Source organism: Trichechus manatus, unplaced genomic scaffold (genome assembly GCF_000243295.1).
Source record: "Trichechus manatus latirostris isolate Lorelei unplaced genomic scaffold, TriManLat1.0 scaffold00122, whole genome shotgun sequence".
Classification (NCBI taxonomy): domain Eukaryota; kingdom Metazoa; phylum Chordata; class Mammalia; order Sirenia; family Trichechidae; genus Trichechus; species Trichechus manatus.
Genome location: NW_004444058.1, coordinates 676,480 through 702,260, shown reverse-complemented (window position 1 = coordinate 702,260; position 25,781 = coordinate 676,480). Strand labels below are relative to the sequence as shown.

At 50.0% G+C, this 25,781-nt stretch overlaps 1 protein-coding gene across 1 annotated transcript; it reads left to right on the top strand.

The window, feature by feature from the left end:
* The first annotated feature begins 1,147 nt into the window (after positions 1–1,147).
* On the top strand, positions 1,148–24,428 carry CCDC27 (coiled-coil domain containing 27). The gene is made up of 12 exons (XM_023738798.1): positions 1,148–1,330; positions 2,432–2,564; positions 4,472–4,582; positions 5,928–6,085; positions 11,676–11,855; positions 12,979–13,080; positions 13,500–13,881; positions 14,168–14,298; positions 19,388–19,465; positions 19,760–19,972; positions 23,898–24,002; positions 24,300–24,428. The coding sequence occupies exons 1-12, from the start codon at positions 1,148–1,150 to the stop codon at positions 24,426–24,428; spliced, it is 1,905 nt and encodes a 634-aa protein (XP_023594566.1).
* The last annotated feature ends 1,353 nt before the right edge of the window (positions 24,429–25,781 follow it).

Below are 25,781 nucleotides of genomic sequence, written 5' to 3'. Positions count from 1 at the left end.
TGTATGGGAGACTAACTTGAAATGTAAACTTCATTTAATTACATCAATAAAAAAAAATAATGAACGTTGGTGTACACCTATCTGTTTGAGTCTCTACTCTCAATTCTCTTGGGTATTTACCTAAGAGTCAGTTGATGGGTCATGTGGTAATTCTAAGGAGCCCAGGTGGCACAGTGGTTAAGCACTCGTCTGCTAACTGAAAGGTCAGTGGTTTGAACCCACCAGCCACTCCATGGGAGAAAGATGGGACAGTCTGCTTCTGTAAGGATTTACAGCCTGGGAAACCCTATGGGGCAGTTCTCCTCTGTCCTATAGGGTCTCTATGAGTCGGAGTGGCTGGTGGGTTCAAACCACTGACTTTTCTGTTAGCAGCCAAGTGCTTAACCACTGCGCCACCAGGGCTCCTTCTGTTAAGATTAACAGCCTATGGGGCTGTTGTACTCTTGGGCCGCCGTACTCTGTCCTATAGGGCGGCTACAAGCTGGAATCTACTTGATGGCAATGGGTTGGGTTGGGTTGGGTTGATGGTAATTCTATGTTTCACTCTTTCAGGAACCGCCACAATGTTTTCCATAGCAGCTGCCCCATTTTACATTCCCACCAGCAATGCAAGAGGGTTGCAATTTCTCCACACCCTCAACAACACTTGTCATTTTCCATTATTATTATTATTTATATAGCCCTCCTACTGGGTGTGAAGTGGTATCCTGCTGTGGTTTCAGTATTTTAAATAAGGTAAAATATTGATGATTAAAGTAAATAAAATTTAAATAAACCACAAAAGGACTGTTAAAGCCTCCGGCCAGTTCTCCTGTGTCTGTAAAATGCTGAAACTTGGTGGGGGGCTCTTCCAGGTCCGCTTCACAGCTCCTCCTGTCTGCAGAAAATTGAGGCGAATGACATGCCTGTTTCTATGGAGACATCTGTGATGCCATACTCTGTTCCCAGAATCCAATAGGAAGTGGGCTTGCAGAGCTTGGAAACTGGGCTCCTTCCTGCCCGTGCCAGTCAGCAGGCTGCAGCTTGAGGCCACACTGACCTTGCACGCTGACCTTGACTCCCTGCGCCAGCCCGAGAGTGGTCCAGAGGAGCGGCCAGGGTCTCATCATCCACGTGGCAGCCTTGATCTTTCCGTCTCACCTTCCTGATGCTACCCAAAAAGGAAGCCAACACATGCGAGAAGCATGGCAAGGCACCCAACGCAATGGTGAAAGGCATGACCGCGCTGAAGAGCACCGCTGGCCGGGAGGCCCCGGAGTGGAAGCGACACAGCAACCAGCCCTCCCTCAGCAAGTCGACTCGGGTCATCAGCCGCTACTACCAGAAGATGGTACGGGGCCGGAGAGGATGGTCTGGCGAGCCTAGCATCCAGGAGAAGACCCTATCTCCTACCTTACAAAAGGCCTCATTGAGTGTCAGCTCATATAGTTTTTGTTTTTGTGTGCTGTTACATCGATTCTGACTCATAGCAACCCCGTGTAACAGAGTAGAACTGCCCCATAGGGTTTCCTAGGTTGTAATCTTTACAGGAGCAGATCACCGGGTCTTTCACCCTTGGAGTCACTTGGTGGGTGCAAACAGCCAACCTTTCAGTTAGCATCTGAGCACTTAACCATTGTGCCACCAGGGCTCCTTTGTCAGCCCATTAAAAAAAACTCATTGCCACCGAGTCGATTCTGACTCATAGTGACCCTATAAGACTGCTCCATAGGATTTTCCAAGGCTATAAATCTTTACGGAAGCAGACTGCCACATCTTTCTCCCATGGAGGAGCTGGTGGGTTCCAGCTGCCGACCTTTTGGTTAGCAGCCAAGTGCTTTAACCACTGCACCACCAGGGCTCCTTTTTGTCAGCCCATAGAGCATCCCAAATAATTCTTGGTGATCAATAGGTAAATGGTAGGCAGTTGCAAGAATGGAATGGTAGAGGTGGTAGAAAACCCTCTTGTTCTCATCCAAGCTTGTTTTTATAGGGGGCCTGGTGCCTCAGTTCCCCAGCTTTATGGGGTTCTCCTGGGGAACTAGCCTCTCTGGGCCACTTCTCCCTTGGCAGACCTCTACTGGCTTTCTCTGGCTGGCCCAGCCTCTCCACCAAAGGTCTGGATCCCAAGCCCGGGGGACAAAGACATACAGTTTTCCCTGAATATTTCCTTAGGAAGTTGTCTGGAAAAGGAGGGAGAAGAGGAAATATCACAGGTTAAATGCACCCTGTGTGCACTGAGGGAGTCTCAGGACTCCAACCCCGGGCCCCTCAGGGTTCCTTGAATGGACGTGTTGTCCTGGACTTAGCAGACAAGGCATTGCTTTCACTAAGCGCCCCAGTGTGCTGGGAGAGGGGACAGACCCACATAACTGGGCCTTTTAAACCCCCTGATGGGAGAGGGGCTCCCAAGCCATTTCTCTGAGTGATCATCTTCTTTACCCCCTGCCAGAGTGAAGTCAAGGATGTCCCCAGCCCTAGCGACACTGGCTTTGTGTCTCAAGTGGAGGAACTGCGAAAGGCGTTTCTCACGCGTCCCGGCTGCCTTCTGTTTAGCACCAGGGCCACATCCATGTCTCAATATGGTAAGAGCCACCAGCGAGGGGGCCGCTGCTGTGTGACAACCGCCTCCTCCCATGAGGGCACACGGCCCCTCAGCCTGCAAGCAATGACCTGAATCCAGCATGCACGGCAGTTGCAGCTTCTTCTGAAGACTCACTAGGTCAGAGAAGCAGCTGAAGCTGAGAGGAGGGGCAGGAGGAGAGGAGGGAGGGGAGAAGAGGAAGGAAGACAGCTTTCTCCCGCTTGCTATTGTTATTATTTGTCTCCCAGCCTTCTTGCTTTTTTCGTTGTCCCACTCAGTAGATTCAGCAGAGTTGGGGCAGGGGAAGGGGGAGATGGCTGAAGGTTCTGGAAACTTCAGGAAAGATGTATATAAGGCCAAACCAGTAGCTGTCACACCAACTCTGACTCTTGGTGACCCCGTGTGTGTCAGAGCAGAACTGTGCTCCATATGGTTTTCGATGGCTGATTTTTCAGGAGATCGCCACAGCTTTCTTCCGAGGCACCTCTGGGTGGACTTGAACCTCCAGCCTTTCAGTTAGCAGCTGATGCGTTCACTGTTTGCACCACCCAGGGACTCTTAGCACCTGTCTCTTCTAGCCCCTTGTTGTTCTGATGTAGAATATGAGGCTCAGAGAAGGGCTAATGAGCCAGAGGCCACATGAGGGAGCCAAGGCTTCACCCCAGGCACCCTTGGCTCCCAGACCCAAGTTGTTCCCTTTCCCCACACAACATATCATCCTGTTGTTATTGTCAGGTACTGCCGAGTTGATTTAGATTCATGACAACCCCATGTGACAGGGTAGAACTGCCCCATAGTGTTTTCTTGGCTGTAATCTTTATGGAAGTAGATTGACAGGTCTTTCTCCCACAGAGCTTCTGGGCTGGTTTGAATCGCAAATCCTTCAGTCAGTAGCCGAGCGCTTAACCATTTTGCATCATGCTTCCTTATACCATCCTTACCTGTAGCCAGCAAGTTGATTCTGGCTCACAGGGACCCTATAGGACAGAGTAGAACTGCCTCATAGGGTTTCTGAGGCTGTAATCTTTACGGAAGCAGAGTGCCACATCCTTCTCCTGTGGAGCTGCTGGTAGGTTTGAAACATTGACCTTTTGGTTAGCAGCCGAGCACTTAACCACTGTGCCCCAGGGCTCCTAGGCCTAATGCTTGCGACTCACAACTGGCTGGGTCCTGTTCAGAGAGGCCAGTGGCTCGGGGAGAAGCCTGGGGCCCCTCACCCACCATCCAGGCTTGAAGTGCTTCCTTTGCTTTCCTGGAGCACCCCTGCTCCAATAGCAGGGGTCTGTTGTGGGCAGGGCTCGAGCAGTGGCCACTGGACCACAGAGGGTCTTGGGTGTGGGCACCGTTGAGTGTAAGCCGGGTCTGCCTTTGAGTGGGCCCAGTCTCGAGGCAGAGAGGCGTTGGCAAGACTTTCAGGAGGAGCCATTATTACAGACGGGAAAGGGGGCTCCACTCTTGCCGGGGAGGATGCCCAGTTTGCGAAGATTAAACTTGCCTGGGTCTGTTTCAGGAGGACACATAGTAGCAGGCAGGAGGGTGTAACTGGGGTTTGATTTTGCCCCGCTACTCCTGTCTCAAGTACCCACTAAGAAAAGCCACCTTTACCCAATAATAAGGAGTCCCTGGGTGGCGCAGACAGTAAGCATTTGCCTACTAGCTGAAAGGTCGGTGGTTCGAACCCACCCAGAGGCACCTTGGAAGAAAGACCTGGCAGTCTGCTTCCGAAAGATCACAGTCTTGAAAACCCTATGGAGCAGTTCTACTCTGTACATATCTGGTCACCATGAGTCAGAATCAACTCAATGGCAACTTACAGCAACAACAACAACCCAATAATAACCCCCCTGCGGAGAGCATGGGGAAATAAGGGCTCGGTGGTTACTGGTTGGCATTTCTAACACTCCGCAGGGTCGACCATGGCAGCTGCTCTGCCTAGAGAGCTAAGTGTCAGCGGGGAGACCTGGAAGATGACCGAGGACACGCTCTCAGGCCGGCAGTGCTCGGACACTAACGTGGACGGTGAGGTGGGACCTGCCCAGCACTGGCATAAGCCACGCCCACAGTCTTCTCTCCTCCTGTCACCAAGTTGATGCAGCAATCCTCCCAGGATGCTGGCGCCTGTCTTTGGCAAAATTGAGGTTGACGGTCTCATCCCTACTGGGCCCTGTGTCCCTTCTGCAAGGGCCCATGGGTGCATCCCTCCTTGAACAGGTAGACCTGTAGAACATTGTCCTACAGACATTGCATTTGCTTTCTTCTTCCAAAAGACAAAATCCACACCAAGGTAGGTTCTTCTTGGCCTCGATCCCAGGGAACCGAGAGCCTTGGTGACCAGCTTTCCTCAGGCTTGGGGACCTGGGGAGCCCACCCCCCCACTCAGGTTAATGATAGGGAAGCTGAGGCCCAAAGAGGGGGCACAGGGAAGCCTCAGGATGGTCCTCTTCTCCTGGCTCCCAGGCTTGGCTCCCTTAGGCTGAGAGTCTGGAAGATGCTCTGATACACTCCTCCATTTACTCAACATCCACCTGAGGCTCACCTGTGGGATCCAGTGGTGTTCACAGCAGTCACTATTGCTGTGCTTGCAAAACAGGTGTCTGATGGGAGGGAGGGACACTCAGCAAATAAAGATGCAAGTATCTGAATTTTATGAGGGTTATTGTCTTAGTTAGGGTTCCCTAGAGAAAAAGAACCATGATACATATATATATATCTATGCATCTATATCTACATATATCGAAAGAGAGAGACAGAGACAGAGAACAGAGGGAGATTTACTTCAAGGAATTGGCTCACATGATTGGGAGGGGTGGGCCCATAGGGCCAAAATATCTATTTATAGTCTGGCAGCAGAAGACACCCTAGGGAAACTCCCTTTTTGTTCTTAAGACCTTCAACTGGTTGATTACCTTACATTAGATTACATTATGGAAGATGATTACATTGCATTACATGATGGAAAGTAATTACATTACATTAGATGGAAGGTGATTACATTACATTAGATTAGATGGAAGGTTATTACATTAGATTACATTATGGAAGGTGATTGCATTGTATTGCATTACATGGAAGGTGCTTACATTGCATTGCACTACATTACAGCACATTCTGGAAAGTAATCTGCTTTACTTGAGGGCAACTGATTTAATAACATGTAACAGCTCCATAACAGCAACCAGACTAGTGTTTGGCCAAACACCTGGGCACCACAGCCTAGCTGTCACAGGGATAGAGGAGACAGATAGGAATCCTGCTGGGCAGAGAAGAATGACTGTGACCATGGCAGAGGCCGGGGGACCTCAGCCCACAAAGTTCCCACCTCCTGGGTGAGCTGGGCGCTGTATCTGCTCTGCTTTCTTGACAGGGCACCTTCTGCCCTTCAGTAAGAGTGCCTGTGAGTTCAATTACTTGCAAAGAAGGAGCAAATCCCAGACGATGAACCTGGTGCCCAGCAGCCCAGTTGCAGCCCAGACCTGCTTGAGAAAGAAGATGCCCTGGTACATCTCGGTCATCCACGAGAAGGTAGGCCCCAGGGGCGGGGGCATCATGGCACAAATGCGGCCCACACTCGCTCACTCTGCATCCTCCCAGTACAGAGGCGACGCCCATCCCAAAGCAGATATTGGGTACCTAACTTCTGGTCAGCTGCATCAAGCAGGTCCCCAGAGGTGGCCTGCAATGCTCTCCAGACCCACAGTGTTGGCTTTTGTGAATCAGATATGTTACAAAAGTCCTGGCCCCCAAACATCCTCACCTGGCTGGGGGAGTGACATCCCCCAGGGCAGCTGGACCTGAACCTTCAACAGTCATTCACCATTTAACCCAGTGATCCCACTTTGGGGAATTTAGTCTTAAAAAAAAAAAAAAAAAAAAAGTTTATATGCAAAGATTTATGTACATCAACACGTCATGGTATTATTTTCATCTATGTTTACGGAAGGAGCCCTGGTGGCTCAGCGGTTAAAAAATCGACTGCTAACTGAAAGGTCAGCAGTTCGAAACCACCAGCTGCTCTGCAGGAGAAAGATGTGGCAGTCTACTTCCACAGAGAATTACAGCCTCAGAAACCCCATGGGGTCACTGTAAGTTGGAATCCACTTGATGGCGGTGGATTTGGTTTGGTTTTGTGTATGTTTACGAAAGAGCCTGGCCTGCAATTTCTCTGCCTTGTCATTTCCCTGTCAGATCTTGGTGTCGAAGTTATTCTGGCCTCACAAAAAAAAGCTGGGAAGTATTTCCCCCTTTTCTGGTCTCTGGATGAGTTCACATAAAGTTGGTGTGATTTCTTCCTTAAAGGTCTGAAGAATTCACCATGGAGGCCAGCTGGGTCTGGAGATTTCTTAGAGGAAGGTTTTTCAATGACAAATTCTGTTCCTTTAAAAGTTACTGAGATTTTCGTTTTCCTCTTCTTTCAGTTTTGGGAAGCTGTGTTTTTCTAGGAATTTGTCCATTTTATGTAAACTTGCAAATTGATGAGCCTAACTGTGTACATGAAGAGCCCCTCATGGTGCGATGGTTAAGTGCTCAGCTGCCAAATGAAAGGTTGGCGGTTCAAACCCACCCAGTGGCTCCACTGGAGAAAAACCTGGCAATCTGCTGTCATGAAGATTACAGCTAAGAAAACCCTGTGGGGCAGTTCTACTCTGTCATATGGGGTCGCTATGAGTTGGATCAACTTAATGGCCCCCAAAACAAACCCTGTACATAATATTCTCTTCTTGTTGTTGTTGTTAGATGATGTTGTTACCGCAAAACGCAGGTCTGAGCCACCTGCCACAAAAGCCAATACTGAGACGGGGTGAGGTGAGCAGCAAGAGTGTTTTATTGTATATCGATATACAGGAGACAGAAAGGAATGAGCGCCTCCAGAATGCCTCCCCCTCTGGAGGCCGATTAGAGGATTTTATCGGGACAGCGTCAGGGTCCGAAGAATCCGTGGAATGTTAGTTCCCCTTTGAGGAGGGCACAATGACCTCGTTCCAGACGTGTTCACCTTCTGTGGGTATTCTTGAAGATCCTTTGTTCAGTTGTCTCGCCTTCAGATTTTATCACTTGTTCTACCTCCCAAAGAGGAACTTAGGTTAATTTTTAAACTTCTATAAAATCATGGGAAAACAGGAGGGAAGAGAGAAGGAAAATAAATCAGAGTCATAGGAGCATGCAGAAGTGAACTATGCAAGCTATGCACTAACAATACCACAATACCCAGGACGCTAGACCTACACAGCTATCAATAAATGTGAAATTCCCACACAGCCCCCTTCAACGTCAAGTAGGTTCCAACTCATAGCAGCCCTATATACAACAGACGGAAGCACTGCCCAGTCCTGCGCCATCCCCACAATCATTGCTATGTTTGAGCCCATTGTTGCAGCCATTGTGTCAATCCATCTCGTTCAGGGTCTTCTTCTTTTTCGCTGACCCTCCACTTTACCAAGCATAATGTCCTTCTCCAGGGACTGATCCCTCCTGATACCATGTCCAAAGTACATGAGATGAAGTCTCGCCATCCGCACTTCCAAGAGCACTCTGGCTATATTTCTTCCAAGACAGACTTGTTCGTTCTCTGGCAGTCCATGGTAGAGTCAACCATAATTCAACCATAATTCAAAGACATCAGTTCTTCTTTGATCTTCCTTATTCGTCATACAGTTTGTGCACGCATATGAGGCGATTGAAAATATCATGGCTTGGGTCAGGTGCACCTTAGTCCTCAAGCTGACATCTTTGTTTTTTAACCCCTGAAAGTGGTCTTTTGCAGCAGATTTGCCCAATAAAATACGTCTTTTGATTTCCTGACTGCTGCTTCCATGGGCGTTGACTGTGGATCCAAGTAAAATGAAATCCTTGACAATGTCAGTCTTTTCTCCATTTATCATGATGTTGCTTAGTGGCCCAGTCTGAGGATTTTTTTTTTTTTTCTTTATGTTGAGGTGTAACCCATACTGAAAGTTGTGGTCTTTGATCTTCATCGGTAAGTGCTTCAAGTCCTCTTCACTTTCAGCAAGCAAAGTTGTGTCATCTGCATATCTGAAGGTTGTTAATGAGTCTTCCGCCAATCCTGATGCCACATTCTTCTTCATATAATCCAGTTTCTCAGATTATTTGCTTAGCATACAGGTTGAATAAGTACGCTGAAAGGATACAACCCTGATGCACACCTTTCTTGATTTTAAACCACGCAGTAGCCCCTTGTTCTGTTTGAATGACTGCCTCTTATGATCCTTTCAATATCTGTGGATCCCATGGGGAAAACTTCTTTTTCGTTCCTGATATTGGTAACCTGAGCATTCTCTCTTTTTTCCTTTTTCAGTCTTGCTAGAAGTTTATCAATTTTAAAAGTCTTTTCATAGAACCAACTTTTGGTTTTGTCAATTTCCTCTAGTGTATATTTGTTTTCTGTATTATCCTTTTTTTTTTAAGCGAACTTTTAATTAAAATTATGGAAATTAGTAACACAAAAGTTTGGATAGTTGAGGGTCATGGAGGAGGATACCATTGGGTGGATGGTGTGAGCTCATGAGTATTTATTTTATTTTATTCCTTACACACTGTCTCTACATTTTATGATAGATTCACCATTTAAAACATGTTTATACCCTTTGACCAAGCAATTCCACATCTGGGAAAAAGCCTGAGGATATAATTAAATAAATCCATGTAGATAGATGCCAAAGGATGTTCATTGAAGGATTGTTATTAACCTGAACAGCAGATAGGGGATGTCGTGGATTGAATTGTGTCCCCAAAATTATGTATCAACTTGGTTAGGCCATGATTCCCAGTATTGTGTGGTTGTCCTCCATTTTGTGATTGATGTAATTTTCCTACATGTTGTAAATCCTAATCTCTGCCTGTGGTTAATGAGGCAAGATTAGACTATGTTAAAGAGGATTACGGCGGGATGTAACACCGTTACTCAGGTCACATCCCTGAGCCAATGTAAAGGGAGTTTTCCCGGGGTGTGGTCTGCATCACCTTTTATCTTATAAGAGATAAAAGGAAACGGAAGTGAGCAGAGAGTTGGGGACTTCATACCGCTAAGAAAGCAGAGTGTGTCTTTTGGTCCTGGGGTTCCTGCACAGAGAAGCTCCTAGACCCAGGGAAGATCGATGACGATGAGGACCTTCCTTTAGAGCCGACAGAGAGAGAAAGCCTTCCCCTGGAGCTGATGCCCTGAATTCGGACTTCTAGCCTACTAGACTGTGAGAGAATAAACTTCTGTTCGCTGAAGTCATCCAGTTGTGGTATTTCTGTTATAGCAACGCTAGATGACTAAGACAAGGAATTTCCCAGCTCATGTACTTGAACTGTCCAGGGGAAGAGCCGAAGGTATGGCTGTCTCCAGGAGCTCAGACGGCCTCAGTAGGGCTCTCTTTCTCTCACCTCTGCTTTCCTCTGAGCTGGCTTCTGTCATAGGTAAGCTCTTCTCATTTGGTTGCAAGAGAGACACCAACTGTAACAAAGTCTGTGTCGTGAAAACTTAGCAGCCCCAAGGGAAATGAGATGAGCTGCTTTCCCCAGTAATCATTAGACTTGTTTGGAACATGTACCCATCTCTAAAATCACCACGGCCAGGGGAATGAAATGTGATTGTTGTTGTTGTGCGATGTGATCAAGTTGATTCCGACTTATTACGACCCCATGTGACCAAGTAGTACTGCCCCATAGGGTTTTCTTGGCTGTAATCTTTACAGGAGCCGATTGCCCCACCTTTCTCCTATGGTGCTGCTGAGTGTGTTAAAACTGCCAAACTTTTGGTTAGCAGCCAAGCACTTAACCATTGTGCCACTAGGGCTCCTTAAAATGTGAACAGCTGCATTTTTTTCCCCTTTAACTTAGTATTTTGACAATTCAGATGTAAAGAAAAGTTGTTAGAATAACACAAACAATTCCCATATACTCTTCAATCAGATTCCCCAAACGTTAAAATGTTGCCATATTTGCTTTATCCTTCTTTCATTTCCCTCCCCTTCCTCTTCACCCTCTCTCTCCCTCCCTACATCATTAATTCTAGCACTTTGCCTTATTATTTCCTTCCTTCCTACTTTCTTTAGATTTAATTTGCAATCCTTTTTCTGAATTCTTGAGATGGATACTTAGAGCACTGATTTCAACTTTTGTTTTCTGATCTATGAATTTTAAAGCTATAAATTTGTGTTTAATCACAGTGTTAGCTGCACCCCAATTTTTTTTAATATATAAGTGTTTATTATTATTCATTTCAAAATATTTTCTAACTTCCTTTGTGATTTCTTCTTTGACCCATGGGTTATGTAGAGAAGCACATCACTTAATTTCTAAACTTGTGGGAATTTTCTAGTTATGTTCCCATCCAGAATTCTGTCTGGGTTCATTTTCCACCTGCATGAAGAATCCTCTTTCATGTTTCTCAAAGTTCAGATCTACTGGTGACAAATTCTTTCAGTTTCTGTTTATCTGAAAGCATCTTTATTTTTGTCTTCACTTTTAAAGAACTGGGGGAATTGAAGGTTGAGGGACAGAGGGCCCAGCTCCCTGGCAAGCCCCTGGGGGAGGGGGTGGCTCTTGGAGAGCATTGCTGTTTTTGTATGGAGCCACAGAGAGGACTGATGTCCTTCAGGTACAGTGGAGGAGGCTGGCTGGGAACCAGGCCTGAAAAGAAGGTTGCCCACACATCTCCTGGAGCTGATTTAGGACCTGCTCTTAGGAGCCGTAGTGACAAAACTGTTAAGCACTAAGCTGCTAACCACAAGGTCAGCAGTTCAAACCCACCCAGTGGCTCCATGGGAGAAAGACCTGGTGATCTACTCTCGTAAAGATTACAGCTTAGAAAACCCTATGGAGCAGTTCTACTCTGTTACATGGGATCACTATGAGTCAGAATCGACTCAACAGCACCTAACAACAAAAACTTAGACACAGATGCAGTGGGGACAAGGCCACAGGGCATGGCTGCAGTGAATGGCTAGAAGTGCGCATCTTGGTCCGGGGACTTTGATGTCCCAGGTCAGCAGGTCTGCTCTTCCTGGCCTGGAGCCGCTATCCAGGGGTAGCCTGGAGGAGGTAGGAAGGAGGGAAGAGAGTCCGCGAGGCTGTGCGGGCCCACGCAGGCTGCCCTCTTCTTCTGCAGGACAACTGCCTGTTCATGCTGGGTAAGGAGGTCCAGCGCCTGTCAGAGCTGGAGGTGCAGAGCCGGAAGAAAGATGAGGAGATCCTCGTGCTGCGGGAGGAGAGGGAGGCCCTGAAGAAGCAGCTGAAATGCCTGCTCAAAGACAAAGGCTGGGAGACATCCGTGTCACCAGGCCTGCAGGTGAGACAGCACCTGGCAGGCAGTGAGGGCAGTGCTGCAAAGCACCCATACCATTGGTGGCCCCGCAGGCCCCCATGCAAGTCCCCAGGCACCCTGAATGCCACCCAGTCCTCGCTAGAGCTAGGCATGGCTCCCAGGATTTGGACAAGAGGCCAGAATCCAGAGGCAAGTTAGAGAAAAAGAGCTTTGAGCTGACACCTAGACACTTGAGGGTTGTTCCAGCTCTGCTTCCTATTTGCTTTCGAGCTGCTTTCTGAAACGGCCTGAGTTCAGTTTCCTTATCTGTAAAATGAGGAGTTGAGCTCACCTCTGGGTTTGCCTGCAGCTCTGGAATCCTGGGTGGAGAGGGTCACCCTGCAGGTGGATGGCCCAGGCTTGCCGTGGCTTCATTGCAGGCTGTATCTTAGGCAGTGGGGCAGCCGAACGGTTAACACAGCAGACTTGGATTCCTGTCCTGGGTGCCGTCCCTTCCCTCCACTGTCTGGCTCTGGGATGCTCCTGACCCACCTCAGTGTCGTCTCGTCTGAAATGAGGAGGGTGGTGCTGCCTGCCCAGGGCTCGGGGGTTCTGGGGAGCAGTCCTGTGTAGGGGCAGTGTGGGCCCAGGGTGAGCAGATGCTGGGCCTAAGGCCTGATTTCTTCATGCTGAGGATACAGCCCAAGATGATATTGGGGGCGGACATGAAGGGGTGGGAGGTTTTAGCAGAGTCCCCGGGACGAGAGAGCTGCCCAGACATTGATGGCGGTGGCAGGGAGGGGGCAGTGGGCAGGGGCCTGGGGAGGCTGAGAGGGCCACCTGGCATTCCCCATTCCCTGGCCTCCAAGGGCTGTTAGATAGGTGCGATAGGCACAGTGCCTGGTGACACACACAGGCGGCACGTCTGGGACCTGCCCCTTCAGCCCTCCCCGTGAGTGTGCCAGTTACTGCAGAGCCGCAGCCTGCCCCACCCTCCCCCTCACCCAGCCGCTCACTGACCCCTTGGCAGGAGGACATCCAGTCCCCCTGCCTCTACGCAGAGCGGCTGCTGCCCCCCTGCCAGGAGGACAGGTCGCGGCAGCACATAGCCCTGGAGGAGCTGCAGGAGCAGTTTGAAGCCCTGAGGGTCCACATGGGCTCCCTGCAGGAGCTGCTGCCCGAGGCGCTGGCCAAGCCGGGGCAGGTGAGCATCCTGCAGGGCGTCTGCAGGGACGATGAGGAGGAGCTGCTGCTGCTGCGCTGGAAGCAGGTGTGCAGGTGCCGGGTAGGCGGGCGCACAGGTCTGTCCAGGGCAGGAGCCAGCCTGCTCTCCTGCAGGGCTTCCTGCACGATGCTGGCTCTGGCCAGGCTGTCCTCACCTGCAGCCCTGACCTCAGGTGGCCCCTTGTGTAGGCCCCAGTACCCTCGAAGGGAACAGCTAAGGTGCACCCACCTGAGGGTGCAGGCCACTTGCAGCTTCTTGCCAGTGGAGGAGGAGGCTATTAGTCACAGGTGTGCCTGGCTGGCGTGGGGCACAGTGCCCAGTGGGTGCCCCCCTTCTCTCTGGATCCCTGCAGCAGCCTGGAGTGAAGCCCCTTCCCAAGTCCCTCACATGAATGCACCCCCACTGTCCGAGCCACCTCCATGGGGAAGCCCCCAGCCCTGCCCAGCACGTTCTCCCTCTCCCAGATGCAGGAGGACTACATGGTGGCGAAGAAGGGCAAGGACCTGGAAGGAGGAGGAGGAGGAGGAGGCGAGGAGGAAGAGGACTTGGTGGGGGCCGCTGAGCGGGCAGAGGGGATGGGTGCAAACGGGGATGCAGGCAAGAAGGGGGCTGTGCAGGAGGAAGCATGTGAGGAAGAGGAGGGGGGTGAGGAAGAGGAAAAGGAGGGGATAGTGGAAGAGGAGCCAGATGAGGAGGGAGAAGAGGAGGTCCAGAGAAGGAGGATGTACTCGCTGGACGAGGCGTTTGAGGATGAGCTGATGGCCAGACTGGAGGAGTACGAGCAGGTGGTCCAGGAGATCCAGTACGACCTGGAGATCACCAGGAGCAGATACTCGCTGGCAACAGGTGGGACCCACCACCACTGCCGGGTTGAGCTGGGGAAGGGGCTGGTGCAGACATGGGCCGGAGCGCCCAGATGCTACTGGCTTTCCTCTGAGGGTGAAAGGAGTAAGATCTGCCCTGTCCTGTTAGCTCCCAGGAATTCGAGGGAGGGGGCTCGGCCTGGACGCCGTGAGGGCACAGAACACCTCCAGGCTGACACAGTGACGCCGGCCCCTTGCTTCTCATTCTTAGTCATCCCATCTTGCTCTCCCCCATTCCCTCTGCTGTCCCCCGTCCTTTGCTCATTCAGGAGCTATTACATCTTTGCAAAGACAAGTGGATTTCCAAGAGTCCCAGCTGCAGAAGATCAACACGGAGAATGAGATGCTGCAGAAGGAGCTCCGAGAGCGGAAGAATCAGCTACAGGCCATGTCCAACAAGGTGACCGAACTTAGAAACGCCCACTGAGTGGTAGGCCATGTCCAACAAGTTGGCCAACCCAAGTGACTCCCACTGAGGGCTTGGCATGCATGCATTCACTCCCGCTCCCAGCAGGCTCGGGGTGAGCACCCTTCATTCCATCCTACAGATTGAGACAGTGAACCTGGGGAGCTCAACCTGGCCAGGATCACGTGGCTGATTGGAGGGGCAGAGCTGGGATTCAGTCTAGCTCTCTGGGGAGCCAAAGCCCATGGCCCACCCAAGCCTTGCACTGCCCTATAGCTCAGAGCGGTTTCCCTGTCTCCTGGGCCAGTTTGCTCTCAGCCGCTTCCCAAGCATCACCTGGCCCCTGAGTCCTGGGGGTGATAGCCTATTCACGCTTAGAGAGGCTGCTACTCTGCTGAGCCTACCCCTCATTGCTGCTGCTGTTGTTAAATTTTCATTTTTATCCAAGTTATTCATGTGCACAGCTCAAAGAATCAGAATTCCACGAGGCTTGTTATGAAAAACAGGAGTCTCCCACTCTTCACACCCATTTGCCCTTCTCTCAAGGCAACTGCTTTCAACTCTTCTAGCTGATTCTTTAGGAATCACGTTCCATATCTCTACCACCAGTTGCCATGGAGACAACTCTGACTCATGGCGACCGCATGTATTATAGAGTAGAACTGTGATCCATAAGGTTTTCAGTGGCTGATCTTTCTGAAATAGATCACCAGAGCTTTCTTCTGAGGTGCCTCTGGTGGATTCCAACAGCTACTCTGAGTTAACAGCCTATCGCATTAACCGTTTGTACCACCCAGGGACTCCTCTAAATAGAAGGCTTATATCGCCCATTCTTGATTTTTCTTGGTGTTAAGCATTACCTAATGCTTTCCTCTTTCCTTCTCTGCTTCCCTAACACAGGGACATCCTTTCCATCCGTCCCCCTCCCAGTGTTATTTATCATAATGTTGGTGAGATTGATACTGTGTTCATATTATTAGGACAGCTATGGGAGCATGGAGTCCCTAGGTGCAAACGGTTAAGCACTGGCTACTAACTGACAGGCTGGCTGTTCAAACCCACCCAAGAGGCACGTGAAGAAAGATGTGGTGATCTGCCTCTGAAAGGTCACAGCCATGAAAACCCTATGGAGTGCAATTCTACTCGACAACACCTGGGGTTGTGATGAGTTGGAATCGACTTGACAGCAAATGGTTTTTGTTTTTTTTATTAAAAGCATACACATAACTGAAACAAAAATTTTGTGAAATGATATTAAGATTCATAAACAATAATTTGGAAACTGCTTCATCTATCTTCTTTTTCTTGATTTACTTCTTCATTTTTGGTGGAGCACATCCTCCAGTAGTTTTTTTGAGAAAGGATGAATGGAGGGTAAATTTGGGGGGAAACTATGTTTTTTTAAAGTGTTAAAAAGCAAAGATGTCACCTTGAGGACTAAGGTGCGCCTGACCCAAGCCATGGTGGTTTCAGTCACCTCATATGCATGCGAAAGCTGGACAATTAATAAGGAAGACCGAAGAAGAATTGATGCCTTTGAATTGTGGTGTTGGTAAAGAATATTGAATATACCACGGACTGCCAAAAGAATGAACAGATCTGTCTTGGAAGAAGTACAACCAGAATGCTCCTTAGAAGCAAGGATGGCGAGACTACGTCTTACATACTTTGGACATGTTGTCAGGAAGGATCAGTCCCTGGAGAAGGACATCATGCTTGGTGTCTTAGTCATCTAGTGCTGCTATAACAGAAATACCACAAGCGGATGGCTTTAACAAAGAGAAATTTATTCTCTCACAGTCTAGGAGGATAGAAGTCCAAATTCAGGGCGTCAGCTCCAGGGGAAGGCTTTCTCTCTGTCGGCTCTGGAGGAAGGTCCTTGTCTCATCAATCTTCCCCTGGACTAGGAGCTTCTCTCCACAGGAACCTCGGGTCCAAAGGACGCTCTCTTCTCCTGGCACTGCTTTCTTGGTGGCATGAGGTCCCCAACTCTCTGCTTGCTTCCCTTTCCTTTTATCTCTTGTAAAACAAAAGGAAACTCCCTTTACATTGGATCAGGGATGTGACCTGGGTAAGGGTGGTGTTACAATCCCACCCTAATCCTCTTTAACATAAAATTACAATCACAACATAGAGGACAACCACACAATACTGGGAAATTGTGGCCCAGCCAAATCGATACACATATTTTTGGGGGGACATAATTCAATCCATGACACTTGGTAAAGTAGAGGGTCAGCGAAAAAGAGGAAGATCCTCAGTGAGATGGATTGACACGGTGGCTGTAACAATGGGCTCAATCATAACAACAATTGTGAGGATGGCACAGGACTGGGCAGTATTTCATTCTGTTGTTCATGGGGTTGCTATGAGTCAGAACCGACTCGATGGCACGTAACAACAACGTGCCTGAAAATGTCCTTTACTCTATGTGTTTATAAATTTTGGTTGGATACAGAATTCGAGTTCGGAAGACATTTTCCTTTAGAATTGGAAACGCATTGCTTCATTGTTTTTTGGCGTTGCTGGTAGGAAGTCCAAAGTCATACTGATTCTTTTGTGCATGACATGGTTCTTAGTTGTTTGTTTCTCTCTGGGAAGTTGTAAGATCGTATCTTTGTCCCAAGTGTTCTGAAACTTCATAAGGTTGTGCCTTCCTGAGGGTCTGTTTTCATCCATTGTGCTGGGCACTCAGTGGCCCTTTCAATCTGTGAATCTGTCTTTTAGTGCTGCAAATTTTCCTTTGTTATACAGTGAAACCTGCGAGAGACTGACTGTCTTGTGTTTCAGGGTCTCACCAGTTTTCCGCCTTTGACAGGGTGCAGACTCACTGCTTTTCTATCGCTCTCTGTTAACCAAAAAAAACCAAACCCACTGCCAGAGAGTTGATTCCGACTCATAGCAACCCTATGGGACAGAGTGGAACTGCTCTGATTTCCAAGGCTATCAATCTTTATGGAAGCAGACTGCCACATCTTTCTCCCGTGAAGCTGCTGGTGGGTTTGAACCACTGACCTTTCGGTTAGCAGCTGAACACTTTAACCACTGCACAGCCAGGGCTCCCTTCCTCTCTATTAGTGGAAAATATTTGCGTTTTCCTTCTCTGATAGCTTTCCGCCTTACACAGGTTCTGGCTTTCACAGGTTTTACTGTATTTTTAATTCCTTCATTTGGTTTTCTCTAAACTCTCCTCTGCGCTCAATTATTTGGCCATTGTGTTGCTGGGGTCTTCTTCCCAACCTGGGCAGCCCCTAGGAGCTTCTTGCCTTCTACTGACCAAGAATGATCCAACAGGCAAGGTAGGCACCGTGCTTCCCTTGCTTACCAGATCATCTGTAGTGAACAATTTCACATTTTCTCACCACATCAAAGATTCTGCTTCTAGGTATGGCTGGCATCTATCTCTCTCCCAACCCCACAGCACCTTCCTACAGAATCAAGGCCTCTTTTCAAATTTATAATCCCTGACAGGGATGGGACGGATGACCCTGAGTAAGGTAAACACAGGCTTACTTGTACTTACTTACTGATCTTTGACATGGTGAAACCCATGTGAAATTGTTCACTACAGATTAGGAAATAAGCACAAGTAAACCCTGCTTATCTTGCTTATTGGGTAATCCGCCCCTGGGAGACTCTAATGACAATATCTCTAGGTTTTTCCTCCTGGTTTGGTCAGATTCCCTGAAATCCAGAATATATTGTCTGGAAGGTAAAGGCCCAGCTACTGGAAAGAAGCTGGGAGTCCACCTTCTGCCCCAGTATGCACACACCTGGCCCTCTGCTGTACCTCGAACCCCTAGCCTTCTGACAGGGAGGGAAGGGCCAGGTGCCCAGAATCTTGAAGTTAGGGGCCCGTCTGGGGCTCTTACTGTTTCTGAAATAAGAGTCTCTAATCTCCATCATCTTAGCTTCCACATCCAGGAAAATCCAGTGCACTGATTTCTGAGACTTTATTGTTGTTAGTTGCCATTGAGTTGGTTCCAACCCAAGGCAACCCGATGTACAACAGAATGAAATGTTGCCCCATCTGTGCCATCTTACAGTCATTGGTATGCTTGAGTCCATTGTTGCAGCCACTCTCTCTTTTGAGTGCCTTCCAACCTACAGGATTCATCTTCCAGCACTATATCAGGCAGTATTCTGTTGTGATCCATAGGATTTTTATTGGCTCATTTTCAGAAATAAATTGCCAGGCCTTTCTTCCTAGTCTGTCTTAGTCTGGAAGCTCAGCCAAAACCTGTCCACCATGGGTGGGTGACCCTGCTGGTATTTGAAATACTGGTGGCATAGCTTCCAGCATCTTGGCAATACATAAGCCACCACAGTAGGACAAACTGACAGATAGGAGATGGCTGAGACATTCAGGGACCCTGAAGTGTGACCTAGGCTGGCTTTCAGCTTTCCGTAATGCCAGCTCAGGACCTCTCTTTCTTGGATCTGCTATGTCAGATACCACTTATCCATCTGCTTTCCAACTCCCAAAATGTTTTTAATTCCTGGTTTTCACCTCTTCTCCCCATCCTCTACAGAAATCCCACTGTGGGAGAAAGATGTGGCACTCTGCTTCCATAAAGATTACAGCCTTGGAAACCCTATGGGGCAGTTCTACTCTGTCCGATAGGGTCACTATGGGTCAGAATCGACTTGACAGCAGTGGGTTTGCTTTGTTTTGCTTTGATTTGAGGGAGGGAAGGCAGTGGTGGTACAGTGGTAGAATTCTCACCTTCCACAGGGGGACCCAGGCTGGGTTCCATTCCTGGCCAATGCACCTCATGCACAGGCACCAGCCACCCTTCTGTCAGCGGAGCCTCGTGTATTCTCTGATGCTGAGCAGGCTTCAGCAGAGTTTCCAGACTAAGACAGACTAGGAAGAAAGGCCTGGTGATCTTCTGAAACCAGCCAATGAAAACCTGTGGATCACAGTGGTCCAATCTCGTTGTGCATAGGGTCACCATGATTTGGGGGCCAACTCGAGGGCAGCTAACAATAACAAAGGGAGGGAGAAAAGTTAGCTGCGAGTGTTCAATCTGTTCACTCTGCCTGGGAGTCCCCTGAGCCAACCCCTCTGCCTGCCTTCCAGTTCTCAAACCTCCGAGAAGGCAGGAAGCATGAAGAAATGATGGGGCTCATCGAGAAAGACAACCTTCTCCTCCGACAGGTGAGCAACGGGGGTTGTTAAATGGTCAGCCAGGTCACTGTTCTGACTGTACCCCCTGGTATTCGGCAATGGGGCAAGACGAAGCTGGGAAAACAAGCTGAGCCATTTTGTAGGCAGTAGCCCTTATTTCAGGCAGTTGTCCCCTCAACAAGTCTCAGGACAGCCTACTCACACAGTGGATCCTCGCAGTCATTGGCTCAGGATTTGACTTGGAGCCCAGGGGGGGTGGAAGGGATGGGGATGGGGAACACATGCGATGTCCCTACTCCTCTGTCCTCCCTGGCTCTCCCCTAGCAAGTGTTGGAGCTGGAGAGCGAGCTCATGAAGCGTGACCACATCATCTCGGAGTACGACACCAAGGTGCACCAGCTGCAGGCCCAGGTGAACCTGCACCAGAACCACCTACAGAGGCGGAAGGACCTGCAGGAGGAGTTACAGAGCAAAAACGAGCTGATCCAGCAGGCTGAGCAGCAAGCTCGCGTGGCCCTGGAGAGCGCCCAGTCCAGGGTATGCCCAGCTCCCTCCTCCTGAGGGTCTCGGCCCAGCAGCTGGCGGCGCAGACACCGGGCCCTTGCCCACTGCTGACCGAGGTAGAGCGTGCACGCTGAGAGCGCAGGGCTCTGGCTATCCCCCTTGTCCCCAGCGCCCAGCTCTGAGTTGACGCTCGAGAAATGGTGGTGGGGCGGGAGCAAGGGCATGGAGGGGGACGGGAACTTAGTGGTAGTGGCAGGGGGAGCTCCATAGGCAGGGGCCACCCTGTTTATGGGGGACATGGGACTTGGGCTGGGCTGTGAAGAGGCAAGAGGATTCGGACAGCTGGCCAGGAAGGAGAAAGGTGCCAAGGTGGGGAGGATGTAATAATAATGCCTATTTGTAATTTATGGAGTCCCTCGTTGGTGCAGACAATTAACGTGCCCAGCTGCTAACTGAAAAGTTGGAGGTTCAAGTCCACCCAGAGGCACCTCAGAAGAAAGGCCTGGTGATCTACTTCCAAAAAATCAGCCATTGAAAACTCTTTGAAGTGCAGTTCTACTCTGACACACATGGAGTCACTGTGAGCTGGAATCTGGCATTTGTAATTTATAGAGCACATACTATGGGCCAAGCCCTTCATTGATATTAAACTCATTTAACCCTTTCAACAGAGTTTGAAGTAGGTGCTTTTATTATCCTCACTTTACAGATAGGGCAACTGACGTAAAGGATGATCAATAACTCACTTAAGACCCCAGGCCTACTAAGAGGAGGTGCTGGGATTTGAACCTAAACAGCCTTAACTGCAGGGCCCACTCTTAGCAGCCATGCTACATGTGAGCAAAGGCATGAGGGGGGTGGGGTGGATGCATCCTGCTTATTTGCGGGACCAGGTGGCAGAAAGGGACACCAACAGAGAGCCGACCTTGACCGAGAGTCCAAAATTAAGCAAACGTAAAGATTGCACTCAGGTAGACTTAAAATTTTTTTTTTTATTGTGGTAAAATATACATAACCTAAAATTTACCATTTTAACCATTTGTAAGTGCACAACTCTTCGGCATTAATTATGTGCACCATGTCGTGCAACTATCACCACTGTCTATTTCCAAAATTTTTCAGGACCCCACACTGAAACTCAGTGCCCCTTCAGCACCAACTCCCCCTTTCCCTCCTCCCCTGGTAACCTCTACTCTCCTTTCTGTCTCTGTGCGTTTGCCTGTTCTGGATATGTCATGTAAGTGGGATCAGACAGTATTTGTCCTTTTGTATCCGCCCTATTTCACTCAGCATAATGTTTTCAAGGTTCATCCATGTGGTAGCATGTATCAGATCTTCATTTCCATCGTAGAGATTGACCACATTTTGTTTATCCATCCATTGATGGGCATTTGGGTTGTTTCTACCTTTTGGCTATTGTGAATACTGCTGCAATGAACACGGGTGTACACTATCTGTTTGAGAGGCTGCTTTGAAGTTTTTTGGGTACATATCTAGGAGTGGAATTGCTGGTCATATGGTAATTCTATGTTCAACTTTTTGAGGTACCACCAACTATTTTCCACAGCAGCTGCACCATTTTACGTTCCCACCAGCAATGCATAAGAGACCATGTAAGTTTTAGAAATAACTTTTCCTCTCCTGCCCAACCCACCCACCCACTAAGAATGCCAACCGTAACCAAGCTTTACTGTCTTTCCTGTTTGGGTGGCCTCCTTCCAGTGACTCTGACAGCATCATGGAGGACCACACACCTACTAACTTTTAGAAAACTGTGTTCCCAACCTGTGCTAGCATTCCCAGCTGAAGCATTATACCACAGTGGTGTACACTATAGTTTCATTTTGTGTGCCTACTCACCTTGACACCTTTGAATTATGGTGTTGGTGAAGAATACTGAATATACCATGGACTACCAGAAGAACCAACAAATCTGTCTTGGAAGAAGTACAACCAGAGTGCTCCTTAGAAGCAAAGATGGCAAGACTTCATCTCACGTACTTTGGACATGAGGGAGCAGTCCCTGGAGAAGGACATCATGCCTGTAAAAGTGGAGGGTCAGTGAAAAAGAGGAAGACCCTCAACGAGATGGATTGACACAGTGGCTACAACAATGGGCTCATGCATATCAACGATTGTGAGCATGGTGCAGGACAGGGCGGTGTTTTGTTCTGTTGTACACAGGGTTGCTATGAGTGGGAACCGACTCGACAGCACCTAACAACAATAGCTCACTTTGACTCGGGAAAGCCTGGGACTCTGTTGAGAAAGGCTCTAGGGCTAAGTCTGAGGTTTGCAGACTTATGAGTCATGAGTGAGGAATGAGGCCCAGGTGCAGGGTATTTCGGCTGGACACTCCAGGTGACCATCCCCCCCTTAGCCAGCTATAGGCATCTCTGGCACAGGGACCAAGACTTTTGTTCCCTCCGTAGCTCCAGCACTTAGCATAGGGCCTGGCCCAGAGTGGGCACTCAGTAAATGTTGAAATGAAGGTGAGGAATCCCCTATCTCACTGGAGGCTCAGGGGCTTGTAACGTTTCTGCTGCCACTTAAACCCTGTCCAAGAGGCCAAATGGACATGCTTGCCGCTCTCTTAGGCAGAGCTGAGTCTCCAGCTGGGCGCTGCCCAGGTGATTTCTATATCGCCTGGGCTCCTGGGCACTGAGGGCTGAGGAGCTGGTGCTGAGCTTGTCGCCAGATCTCGGGGGCTCTGTGTGAGGGCTTCTGGTGTACAGATTAGAAGAGTCTACTCTGAAATTCGGGGGCAATGGTGGTTTAGTGGTAGAATTCTTGTCTTCCATTCACGGGACCCAGGTTTGATTCCACCCATCAGTGGAGGCTTGCGTGTTGCTGTCTTGTGATGCAGAACAGGTTTCAGCGGAGCTTCTAGACTAAAATAGACCAGGAAGAACAGCCTGGTAATCTACTTCCAAAAATCAACCAGTGAAAGCCCTATGGATCACAACAATCCGATCCGCAACTGATCATGGGGATGGCGCAGGACTGTGTAGCATTTTGTTCCACTGTGCATGGAGTTGCTATGATTGGGGGCTGACTCCGTGGCAATTAACAACAACTCTAAAGTTTCTGGGGGCACAATTTGCTCACCTCTGGGGAGGCAGGTGGGGCCATCCACATGCACCAGGATGTTTATAGCAGCGAAAGACCAGGAACCACTTAGGGTCTGTCCATAGGAGCCTGGTTAAATGGTCGTGTATGTCCACCCCACAGAGAACCTCATAGTCAATATGAAAAGGAGGGCGCCACGTGTACCGACAGGGAGGGACCACCGAGCTGAATACTAAATGCCAGAAGTGAAAGGCCGCCATTGGGTGCAGTGCGTTCCCATGCCCTTGCAAGAAGAGTATCTCGAGGTGGCTGGAAGAGACTGCTCCCTGAGGCTCCTCTGGGGAGGCGGTGCAGGAGAGGTGGCCTGGGGGTCTGCGCATATCTTTTGTACTCTTCATTTTTGTTTGTGTTTTTGAACAGTGTGCAGTTTTACTTTTTCAATTAAAAAAACAAAACAAAGCAAAAAGGTGGTGTAGCAGACAGCCTTTGGGGTTTGGTGTTAGGCCACCCTGGTCTGGATTTTGATCTGGCATCTAGAGATCTTAGGCCGGCCACACTGGCCTCTTTGAGCATCAGTTTCTACTTTCTAAAGCCTTGAAAAACCAGATGTGGTGGAGTCAGCTACAACTCCTGGTAACCCCGTGTGTGTCAGAGCAGAGCTGTGCTCCACTGGGTTTTTAATAGTTGATTTTTCTGACCTCTGGGTGGACTTGAACCTTCAACCTTTCAGTTAGCAGCCAAGCACATTAACCGTTTGCACTACCCAGGGACTTCTAAACCCACTAATGGTGAGGGTGATACCTACCTTTTAGGCTTGTAAAAATTAGATAAGGTTGTGGGTGCCTTTCTCTGGCAAAGGCATGTGATCATTATTTTCCTTTGCTCATAGCTTGAAAGACTAAGAAATAAGATCATCCAGGCCACCTTTAGCATCACAGGGGTCAAGTCCTTGGTCACCGAGATCTCTGACAATGACATCCTGGAGGCTCTGCAGGTATACCCCAGCCCTTGGCTGTGTCCTCATCCTGGGCCATGCCTCCAGGATCTGCACCCAGGGGTGTGGAGGGGAGAGGGCTGGGTTGAACTCTGGGGACCCCATTCTCGTCCTCTGCTCATCCTCCTTTTCTTACTGAGTATGAGGTTCTCTGTGAGTTGGACATACATACCCCAGGACCGTCTCTCTGCTCTGGCAGAGGGGACCTGACTGTCCAGCTCTAACTACCAACAAGGATGGCTGCTTGGGGGCACAAGCACCAACCTGCCCCCTAGGCAGGCTGCGTTTCTTCCCTAGAGGGTCATCTCAGAGAGAACTGACTACTATAACCAGTTGAAGCAGAAAGGTGTGAAAGTGCCCCCCATGAACCAATCGGATGTCATACTCTCCTCGCCCAGCAAATCCAAGAAGGTGACTCCCAAGTAGGTCCTGCCTAGCAAGCCCAGCGTGGTCAGCCCAGCAGAGGCCAGGACGCAGCTCCGGAGATCACTCTTGTGTGTCCCGCTCCAGCCTGGCCTCCACCCTCTGGTTCAGAATTAAACTCTATTGTTGGCCGTGGTCTCCACCTTTTTCTCTCCCCAGTGCCTACACCCAGGCCTATGGGCCTCTGCAACTTTGAAGCCATCCCCCCGACCCCGCACCATTCCAGAGCACGCTCAGTGGGAGTCAGCACCTCCAGCCCATGCCATTGGGTCCTCCCTGGGGGACCTCACACTGGGCAGGGAGGGACCCCTCCAGCTGTCCCGGGCTGCAGGGCACAAGGTGCTGGGTGGCAGGAGGCTTGGGACTGGGCACCTACCCACCACACTCAGCTGGTGCCCCACACCCCCTCCTCCCCTCGGTGCCTGTTGCACACACACCCTGGAGCTGGCAGGGCGCTGTGATACCCCCTTCCCCATGGGACTAGCCTGGCTGGGGCGCTGATGGGCTGGTGGAATCCCTTGAACAGACAGATGGTAAGTGGGGTGGGACGCACCTGTCTGAGTCCATCCACCCCCTGGAAGGAAAGCTCCACGAGGATAAGGACTGTGCTGTTCACCAGTGTTTCCCCTGCCCTAGAGTTTGGTATGCGGCGGGCGCTCAGTGACCACGGGAATGCAGGGATCCGGCTTGTGCCATCTCTTTGCTCTCCGCTCACACTGTCCACTCATCCACGCATGCATTGCGCAACTGTTTACTGATGTGCATCCTGAGTCGGGCACCGCGCCCGCGCCGAACCAGACAGACCGGCACTGCCCACGTGGGACTGGCCAGTGCCCGGCGGGAGCAGCGCCTCCCACCCCAAGCCCGCGGGAACGTGGCCTCTCGTGCTCCCTCGGAGCCGGGCCGGGCGTCCGTCCTCCCACCGCCTCCCGGCCCCGCAGCTGACCCTCCGTCCCGTCCGGACCGTCTCCCCGAGGCTGTTTCGCTCCAGCAAAAGCTTCCTGGCACCTCTCCGGATTCAGCTCGGAAGGCCAGGCGGCTCCTGGAACCTCGTTCCTGCCCTCAAGCCCGGGTTCCCCGGGGGGAGGCCGAGGCAGGACAGCAGGAAGGGTAGGACGCCCAGCGCTAAGCTGCAGCGCGGAGAGGTCCCTCGGGAATTCAGGGTTCAGGCCTGCTCCAGCTGATCGTGAGTCCCTGGGAGCGGCGCCCTCTTTCTGCCCTTCCACGTAGCAGGCTGACTTCCCCGAGGTCCGGGAGGGTTCGCGCTCCCGCACTCGCCGGGCCTGCCCGCCCAGCCCAGACCCCGCCCCTCCGGTCCTCTTAGGTCCCACCCATCCCCGGCTCCGTCCCACACAG